Source organism: Montipora foliosa, unplaced genomic scaffold (assembly GCF_036669935.1).
Source record: "Montipora foliosa isolate CH-2021 unplaced genomic scaffold, ASM3666993v2 scaffold_454, whole genome shotgun sequence".
NCBI lineage: Eukaryota > Metazoa > Cnidaria > Anthozoa > Scleractinia > Acroporidae > Montipora > Montipora foliosa.
Window position 1 is genome coordinate 44190 of NW_027179761.1, and position 9967 is coordinate 54156.

A 9967-nucleotide genomic window follows, 5' to 3' on the forward strand; every position below is an offset into this window, starting at 1 on the left:
TCTGCTGACCATAAATTGACTGCGTTATTCATGTAATCTGGTAACAATCAGTTCTGTAGTTCTAGACTATTGCATTTCAGGCTTGAACTATCTTGTAGCTTTTCAAAGGCGAAACAGAGATCCTTTTCAGAGCTTTCGATCTAATGTGAAATCCATATAAACTCCCATCGATCAAGCTCGATACATAGCTCGATATTACCCGGCGACGCAAAGATATGGATTTTATTTTTAAGTGGTAAAAACAATATTGAGTGAGTAAAATAGTCTTATTTAACTTTCATGCTGTTATTTTACATTTTAGGACTTTGGAGCACACAGTGCGGCGAGTTTAACTAACTCAATGCAAAGGGAATCTAGATATTGATTATTATTTTCCAGAATCTCGCTGTGAGGGTAGTAGCTATGCTGCTTGTGCTTTCACGTTCAAACTTTTTTCCACGTCAACAGAAAGCGTTCAAATGCGAGGCAAACCACGATGATACAAAAAAAGTCTTTCTTTATATGCCCTCAGTTTATTTGAAAGTGTGCAAATGAAATGAAAAACAAATCCCATATTTTATGTCCTTTATAGTTTAGATTATTGTTTCGTTATTATTTCTTAAGCATTTTAAATCCGAAAACCCTTTTCTTAATCAAGATACAAATAAGGAAAAAACCAGTGAAATTACGAAATTTTTCCCATCCGCTCCAGGTGGGCATAGCAAAAATCCTGAAGACTGGTAGCCAAGATTACATTTGCGAGTAAAAAGCTATCATAATAAAAACCCCTTAACGAAGCTACAAAATCTGTTAGGATCTGAAAAAAGCACTCCAAGATGTCTCAGATATAGATTGCGTAAATATCGACGCAGGCTCTTCCCCGATTGTCTCCCTCGCTAACATTCATCAAATCTTCGCCATACCACAGGCGGAGCTCTTGGCCTGACTGGACCGAATAAGGGTTAAAAAACGACAACTCAAGCTCCGGAGAGACCGAGGTGTATCCGGGAACTTTGGACCATTTAGCACCATGAGCAACAATGAACTGGCTTTCCGGCAAAAGAACATGATTGGTCGCAGTTGTTATGACAACCGCGATCTTGTCACCGGAGTAGTAGTCACCACAGCCCCAGTAGGACCAGTAGGAAACGTGGCGACTGTCGCACGTCACGTAACCATACAAGTGAACCAATTTTACTGCAGCGAGCTTTCCACCAGAGACGTAGTGGACGGAGAATTTGCCAAACTCTTGATTCTTCGCACCAAAACAAACTGGAGCGAAATTCATCTTTCGCCATCGATCTGTAAATAGCAACAGAGAATACGTGTCGTATTAGTGAGGCTTTCGATTCGTGGATCTACAGAGTGGCGCGGTCTGCGTGAGCATACTCACAGCCAATCTTATAGCCTGCAAACTTTTTTTCTTATTATGGTGCAATTGCTTTATAAATTTTACCCTAAAAAAAAAAGACAAACCCGAGTTGTGTTTCCCAACAGTTCTTCTGGTGATAAGCGAAGATTCTTGGAAAGCGTTTGAGAGTTCCGAGCTTCTCAGCAAGCCTGGGTTCCGACCAGGCCCTTCACTCCTGTCAACTTCGGCTGGAATTTTCACAGCCAGCAAACCAAGGATAAACACGAAAAGGCAAACTACAATTGAGTTCATAGTGTCAGGACTGATTTGTTAGTGTCGGCTTCTTCACATATGTACTGGACTGATTAACTCGAGTATGGAATTTCGCCTTCTGCGCTATAATTTTAAGCCTCTCTAAGATCGTGTTGAAACAAGATTTTGTTTATCTTTTCTTTAAATTTGCAGTCTATTTTCAGCTATTGTATAAAGCACACTGCATTTTATATGCAGAGTGTTTACCTTACAAAAAACACTGACAAACTTTCGTTCTGACTTCACATATCGCGAGCACGAAGCCAGAACTCGACAAACTATTACATTCATCTACTAACAAATACTACTTGTAATTATATAAAGCAGGCAGGGAAATCAGAACTATCGTCTCGGCTTCATACAACATTTTAGTCTCGCGAAACTCACAGTGCAGCTGACAGTGGACTGTTCTGGCTCGCGCTCGCGTTTAGTTTTTTACCAAGTGCCACGTCAACACAACTTAAGTTCTTCCTGTCCGTTATTAGCCTTAGGACGCTAATTAATTTGGGTTTAGAACTCGGAAAAAGCCTTCTTCTCGTTTTTCCCAGTTATTCTCTCTCTGTCATACAAGCAAAACATGTTTAAAATATTGAAAGAATGGGGGATTTGAAATCATGTTTTTAGCATACAAAATTTACAAATGCAAATTTTAAGATCGGAAACGCTGATCACATTGGTCGGTGTTCCTTTTTCCAAAAATCAATATTTGTCTTCCGGCGTCGATAACAATTTGCTAATTGAATTATGAAACATAAAGCGCTAAATGCATGCTGTGATGATTCTTTGCAAAAAACAATCTGCTTTTATCAACACATCACTGAAGAAACAAAAGTGAATTTCCCAGGCTAACAAGTGAAATCCCAACTTTTCAGACTTTTCGAACCCTGACGGGTTTGCGGAATTCCCGATTGTTCAAGCAAGTTAAAAGAAATTTAGTCTTGTTTTTCCCGACCTCGCACGTTTTTCAGTTGGACCAATTGATATTTCAGTTCACATATACATGTAGGTGGTTCGAAAGTAAATTCTTGATGAAACGGTTGATAGCAAAAACAACAGGATTGTGTTTGAGTTTGGCCGGACAACTTCTGACCATTTCTTCGACTTCCTGTTCAGCAGAGTCGAGAGACAAAAAAAATTGACGGAAAACATTGAATCATGTAAAAACATCAGTACTTTGGAGTAAAATATGCGGGGAAAATATTGAGAAAATGCGCTCATAATTTTCGGGAATACCCGGGTAATTTCTTCGGAAATGGAGTAGTCTAAACATTGTAGAATATTAGAGCTGTAGCCATTTGCTTTCCTGGCTCAAATAGTTTCTTAAAGATGTAGATGATATTAAGTGTGAAAAATTGTTGTTAAGTCTATAGACTGACAACTTCTTCAGAATAAAAGTTAAAACAAGATTATTAGAAACGTTTTGGTCTTTAATTTCTTTAGAAGTTTCAGCACGCATTTGTACGTGTTCTTAATCTTCCTTATATACAATGTTTGATATCATTAAAAGGTCTTTAGGAGAATTACGTAACTTCCAACTTGCGTTAGAGTAGACTCGACCTGATTGATTGACTGGCTGCCAAAGGAATAATGTATCAGCTATCCACCATCTCATCCTTTGAGTGCTTTCGTAAAATAATCATGATCAAAATATAACACTTTTTTACCTGGATTTGTCTCACCGTTCTCCTCAGCTGAATGGCCTGCAACTTGAACCCATTGTTGCCCGTCACAGTATTGCAACTCCATTCCCTCCATGCGTAACAAACCCTTGATATTAGCGGTACAATTTCCAGAAAAACCCTTCACATGGACATTCTTTGCGAAAAAAGATTTTAATTATAACATGATTGATATTGTTTACATTTTATTTCATTTGGGCGGCCGAGCTAAGCCAATCACAAGTTGGGATTGATGTAGCTTGGCATGGGCGATGAAGTGAACCAATCATTATCACAGCGCGAGTACTAAGCGCGGGCAAAAAAAAAAACGAGTGAGCAACTAGCTGGGAACATGATTCAGGGAAATGACGAGAGAGTTCATAGCCAATCAACAAGGGTAGAACTGAAGCAAATGGCAAAAATCATAAAGCGTAACGAAGCGCTAAGCAACTGATTACGAAATCTGTAAAAACGCGGGTGATAAAGAATTTTACTTTAGGGACGTCAATTTGGTTTATGGTTGTTTCGCTCGTAATTCGTTTCGCCAAACAAGGTTGTTTCGAATCGACTGAAGTGTGTGCAATCCCTGTGATAACGAAACGACTTGATTGTGGGTGAATCACTTTTTGACGAAACGACTTGCGGGCGAAACGACCGGATACCCTCACTTTGAGTAATCCGGCGTAAAATGTTTTAGTAGATTCATATCCTCAATGTCTTCTTGTTATTTATTTCAGCATGCGTACGTGATGTGTTGGGTAAACTAAAGAACGCCAGGTCCAGCCTCCAATTTGCCATTGCAAGTCACAGTCTTTATACAGTTTTCCTAACTGTCGCAGTCTATTCATCTTCGACCCTACAAACTATCTAAAGTATCCATTACCACTGTCACCCAAACAAAGCATGAAAGCGTCTGTTGTAACTCTAAGATTTGCGAGAGGATGTAAATTGAAGTCTAAGCTGACCATTCGCTCGAATAGCTCGGTCTTTTTGACGTTAATAACAAACTGAAAAGCGGAATGTCTGGCCCGGAGATCGTGTGAACTTTGCTCAGTGACAATCTCTTGTAGTTCATAATCTCATGAGCAGAAAAGGTGGAACAAAAAAAATACCTGAGAACCAGAAGAACCGAGGTCTCCAATCGGGATATGCACTGGATCATCATGATACGAATGATGCGATGAACCGGAAACAGTATTCGTGCTGTTTGGAAGTAAGAAGAAAATAAGATAACAAATTCTTGGTTTGTATCCACGTGATGAAAAGGGCATGTTTGTGTACAAAACAATGGCAGGAACCCATGACCCGGAGCCTACAACTCTACTGTGTTCGTGCAACGGCGTTTTCACAGAACGATTTATTATTAGATTGAATTTCCCGCGAATGAGACTCCCAGAGGAGCCCGATGGCCAATTACAAGAAATTAAGCTGACGTCATAGGGTCACCGAACCGGAACTGCCTTTGTTTTTTGACCTAAGGGCTACTCTAAAAATAAACCTACTTGTGAAAACGCCGTTTCACAGACGCTGTATGGAAGTTGCACGCTCCAGATGGGCTCCTGACAATGGAAAATGGCCCCACAGGTTTTGCATTATCCCAACAGGCATTTTACTTCATTGTTCTGTACGCCAACCGCGACCGAGAATGCAATTCAATAGACCCTTTGCATAAATGGCGTCCAAATTTGAATAATGACAATTTTATGGGTGACGTCAACGATATCATCGCTATGGTGGATTCGATAGCTACTCGATGGATATCATGCATGCATTAACCACCAATGGTCGAACGATCATTAGAGAGATTTGACATCACGTTTACATGAAACAGCAAAGGAAAAACGGTTGGCTACTGCTGGTCGAAATTCTTTTCTTAAAACAACTCTTTGTCTTTGTAAGAGTTGTACGACATCTGTAGACAACAGGCAAAAAAATGAGCTAAAGGTAATCCAGTTGATTTGATTTTTGGCAAAACGCAAATTTCAGCCTGCTTTTGCTGCTTGTGATGCTGAATTATTAACGGCCAAAATCGTCGCGAGACAAGTTGCAAGAGCCGTTGCCAAAAGTAGAATTAAGTTCTACTTTCGTGCAACTTGTCTCGCAACGATTTTGGCCGTTACAGGGTATGTCACACTGCGAAATGTTTCGTGCAACTTGTCCCGCCACAATGTCGCTAAAACAATGCGATACAAGTTGCACGAAACCTTTCACAGTGTAACAGCGCCTTACGTCGCAACTACCGTGACGTCGGCCAAGGCAGTGGCTACGCCAAAAAGGCAAGAATCTTATGGGTTAAAGAGAAAAGTAATCATGCAGCTCCCATTTTAGTGCATTTCTTTGCTGAACTGTGCAAAACAACAAAGTGAAATTAACCAAATTTTAGGATTTGGCGACAGCGTGAGTATACCACAAGGAACTGTTCATTTCCTATCTTCACTTTAAAACCGTTTGCACAAATTAGTTATAGGATAGTTTCAGGCTCATATAGATGGTTTGCCAACAAGTTCTAGAGAAACAGATAACAATGATGTAATGCTGGTACCGGTGGACGAAAAAAAGGAACTATAGGTGGTGATGGCGTAATGTGAAAACCACCCATTGGCCGAGTCGAAAAATACCATAATATTCTTTGTTTGTCCCCCCAAATAGACCAATTTCGATATATTAAAATTCAGTCCTAAACAAAAGGCATCATCTCGAGGCTCTGGGGAATAAATAAAGGATTTGTATGAGTTTATTCGCCAGAGCCTCGAGATGATGGCTTTTGTTTAGGACTGGATTTTAATATATCGAAATTGGTCTATTTTGCATAAGCATTGTGTCCTTTTTCTCTTGCGACTTAGAACAATGTTTACACAAATGTTGGGTGGACAAATAAAGATTATTATCGACCATGAAATTATGTATGAAATGGATCATATATGAACTGCGGATATGAAATCAAGTGAAGCTATGATCCTCGCAGTTATGAAGGCAATTTTTGCAATTGCGTAAAGAAGCCTGAAAATTTCAGAACTTCAACGGGGTTTGAAACCGTGACCTCGCGATACCGGTGCGACGCTCTAACCAACTGTGCTATGAAGCTATGAAGCCCAGTTGGTTAGAGTGTCGCACCGGTATCGCGAGGTCACGGTTTCAAACCCCGTTGAACTCCTGATTTTTCAGGCTTCTTTACGCAATTGCAAAAATTTCCTTCATAACTGAGAGGATCATAGCTTCATTTAAAGATTATTATGGTATTTTCCGCTTCGGCCAATTGTCTGACAACGCTAAAAGGATGGATGATATTTACGTTGGCGCGAAGTTTTTTATTCTGAAGTGGCGTCTTCAAGAACACTGCCAATGCGATGAGAGATATTAAAACCAATACAACAATGGCGAGAACGTCACCAATTTGGGCAAAAACAATTCGGGAGTTTTTGCTTACCATTTGAACAAACCTAGTACCAACCGATTTCCCCTTGTAAATGGTAAACAACCCGTGAAAAACTTGAGGATAAATTATCTCCCTTAAGTTAAGCGCCCTTCCGATCAGTGGCTAGTACAAACAAATTTCTAGTTTCTAAAAAAACTGTGGTGCCGCGTGAAACTGTGTGAAACAAGGAAATTTGGCTTTATCAAACGAGTTGATAAAGGTCGAATTACCACCGTGAAAGATTTGGAAAGCTGACGTCTCGTCTGTTTCTTCAGTAAAAAATATCATTGACAATCATTGATTTGTGTTACCCTGAAAACAGGTTCAAAAACCAGCCAATCAAAACAAGCGGATGGCAGTTTTGGAAGTGGCTTTTCTTACCCAAAAAGTTTTGGAACTTGTTCGAGAAACGCCGAGCCCATTTTATGACCGTGACGTTTTGTAAGTGAAAGTTTTAACAGAATTGTGCCTTTTTTTTCGTTCTCGCAGGTTTTAATTAAATCGACCAAAAAAATTAATTAATCAATTTGGCTAGCTATCGTGTTACTCAGGACACAGACGCAATGATCTTTTTCCGAGCAGTCTTCGTCAATCATTCAATATTGATTCAATAATCAGTTCAGCTGGTACAAGGAAATAAAATGATATAGTTAAGCTTTCAACTTATAGCCACGGTCGGCTTATCACGAGGTAAATAACAAAGGTATTGAGAATAAAAATGTACTTACTGAATACTCGCAAAGAGAATAAAAAGCGATATCGCCAGATACATTTTTCTTGGGAGATCAATTCTACTAACAGTGATGTTCGCACCGAATGAGCTTTTGCAAAACACCGCAAACGGGAAAAAATTCCAATGCTAATCCGCAGACAAAAGCTTGCGTTACCATTACTGATATTGGCATGGGGTCCCGCTTGAAAGGATTCAAGGACAAGTTAACTGTGCCACTATGATCAAAAAATCATTCTTCTTTTTTTCCTCAGATTTTGAAAGCGTGTTTGCTTAAAACCCGACTGGCAAAATTTTGAGCTTTGATTTTTATCCAAAGGCTGTTTCAGTTTTGAATGTAACGTTTGGATTTCACAGTCCGCCATTACTCACGTTCAAAACTGACCGATTGGACCTCAGAGGGTTGGATCTAGGGAAAGTGACGTCATTTACTCACTAGCTTAAAATTTCAGCGTGTTAATGCAACTTATTACTTCCGTGCTGCATATTAATTCAGCCGCGTACACACTCATTGCATTCTTAAACCAGTGAGTCTGACGTCATTTTCTCCTCGACCCAGCTCTCTCAAGATTTTAAAGTTAGTAATGGCGGACCAACAAATAACAAAAAATCAGAACTTAAAACTTGGGTCACCTAGTGCTTAGTTAACATAGTTTTGAAATCCAAAGAAAAAGAAGAATTATTTTTTGGTCGTACCAGCACTTTAGGACTTCCTTGTTGTAGGTACAATTTAAATGCCTACAAACGACTTGTGAATCCCTTCGTGGTAAGATTTTAAACAGTTTAAGGTGGCTCAGACCGGTTTCAAAAATTGGAGATAATGTGTTACTAGAAAGATGAACAGGTTTAGCCGTCGTTTTTGACTCATTTCACAAAGCAATGAGTGAAATAGTTGGGAAATCAAGCAACGAAGACGGCGACGGCAACGAAAACGTCATCTCAAAATATAAACTCGCCGTATTTTAATCGCTTCGTGACTATTTAAACCTTTTTAATATGACAAGGGTGTGGTAATTCCTACCACGGCCCTAATGACCTGCAACCCTAACTTGCAACCTCGGCCGCAACCTGCTCTTTACACCCTCCAAATTGCGTGTGTGGGTACGCGCGCGCGCTCAGCTGAAAACCCTTTCGAGCCTCCTTAAGTTATTGGATAGTTTGCCCGTATTGTCTGCCACGTGAAAGAGATGAAATAATTGCGAAATATATTTATGTCGGCGCATAGTTATAATTATATTCTGAAGTGGCGTTTTTTTCGTGGACGCTGCCAGTGTGATGAGAGATATTTGATTAAATTAACCCCTTTTACACAGGTACAAAAACTAGCACGGCACTCCAAAATAGCGGCTCCATGCAGGGGCCAAAGACTAGAAGTGAACAACAGCCATATATTCCTGTCACGGCGTTTTCACAGACCGATTTATTTTTAGATTGTTGACCAATTATTGCGCGTTTTCACTTCGTTGGCTCATACGCACAAAACACTTCAAGACATCTCAAAGTACTTGTGGACATTCCTGGACTACAAAACACTTGTAGAAATGAAAACACCTGCCCTGATTTTAAACTTGTTGCATGATGGAGATCAATTCGAATGCCTTCTGGCTTCCAAGGCAAAACCGTTTAACATAATACAATGATAATTTGAGTTTTAATTGTCTTGTATGACTATCAGGTAAATTCTTTAATATGCGTGCTCGGATCGTTCTGTTAATGTTCTTGCTTCAGTCGATAGTTGTTTGCGACAGGCATCCAGATTGTCTTTGCTCAAGTGACAAACTTTAATTCAGTGAAGGAATGCGTAGGGTCCTATAGAGCAGGACATCGATACTCGGCTATCTTAGCGGAGCTCCGCGAGCGCCGAAGGCGCGCGTGCGCGGAGCACCATTGTTAAGAAAATATGGTAACCCATCGATGCGAGAAATCTTGGTTTTATAGCCATGACGTCATCAACCGTCCCTACATACGAACGTACGTCCGTCCGTCCGAACGTCAACCCCTCCATATATGCCAATGTGACCAGTATCATGCTAGTTTACAGTATACATCTTTGATATTGGACATCCATCTTTTAATCAATTCAAACATGTCAAAATAAGGTATCCGCTGACAAGTATCACGTGACCATATCGCAGGCTCAAGCTTAGAGCTCACCGAGGTCAGCTGTTTTTTTGAAGAGAACGATTCATAAACCCTACACGCAGTAAGAATAAATAACCAGGGAGCTCCGCTTTTAAATGAAGGGGGTAGTTTCTAAAGAAACTGTGGTGCTGCGTCGGTGGGGAAGTAGTACACAAAAATTTGGTTGTATCAACGGAGTTGACAATGTACATTGGCCACCGTACAGAGATTCTAAAAGCTGACGTTTCGAGCGTTAGCCCTTCGTCAGAGCGAATCGAGGAATTATGGGTTACGTGTAGTTTTTATAGTAGAGTAGAAGCTACGCTATTGGTGGTAACATGGCAACGTGAAAAATAGGAATATATTAGTTAAATGAAAAGCGTTCGTTAATACCGTGAGGA

At 40.1% G+C, this 9967-nt stretch overlaps 1 protein-coding gene across 2 annotated transcripts; it reads right to left on the minus strand.

Annotated features, from left to right (window-relative positions):
• Positions 1-492: 492 nt before the first annotated feature.
• Positions 493-7591, minus strand: LOC137989337 (uncharacterized). Of its 2 annotated transcripts, XM_068835161.1 has the most exons (4): positions 7444-7591; positions 4413-4503; positions 3307-3457; positions 493-1281 (listed from the first exon to the last, which is right to left on the minus strand). In XM_068835161.1, exons 1-4 carry the CDS (start codon positions 7485-7487, stop codon positions 821-823), a joined length of 747 nt encoding a protein of 248 aa, XP_068691262.1. In that variant the 5' UTR covers positions 7488-7591; the 3' UTR covers positions 493-820. The 2 variants fall into 2 exon arrangements, with proteins under 2 accessions (XP_068691262.1, XP_068691263.1); XM_068835162.1 differs by lacking the exons at positions 3307-3457; positions 4413-4503; positions 7444-7591 and adding an exon at positions 1456-1703.
• Between the last annotated feature and the right edge of the window lie 2376 nt (positions 7592-9967).

Coding starts and splice junctions, on each gene's coding strand:
- LOC137989337 (XM_068835161.1), bottom strand. CDS start 7,487: ATGTATCTGGCGATATCGCTTTTTATTCTCTTTGCGAGTATTCA. Junction 4,504..7,443: donor ATTCTCTTTGCGAGTATTCA/GTAAGTACATTT, acceptor ACTTCCAAACAG/CACGAATACTGTTTCCGGTT. Junction 1,282..3,306: donor GAACGGTGAGACAAATCCAG/GTAAAAAAGTGT, acceptor TGCTATTTACAG/ATCGATGGCGAAAGATGAAT.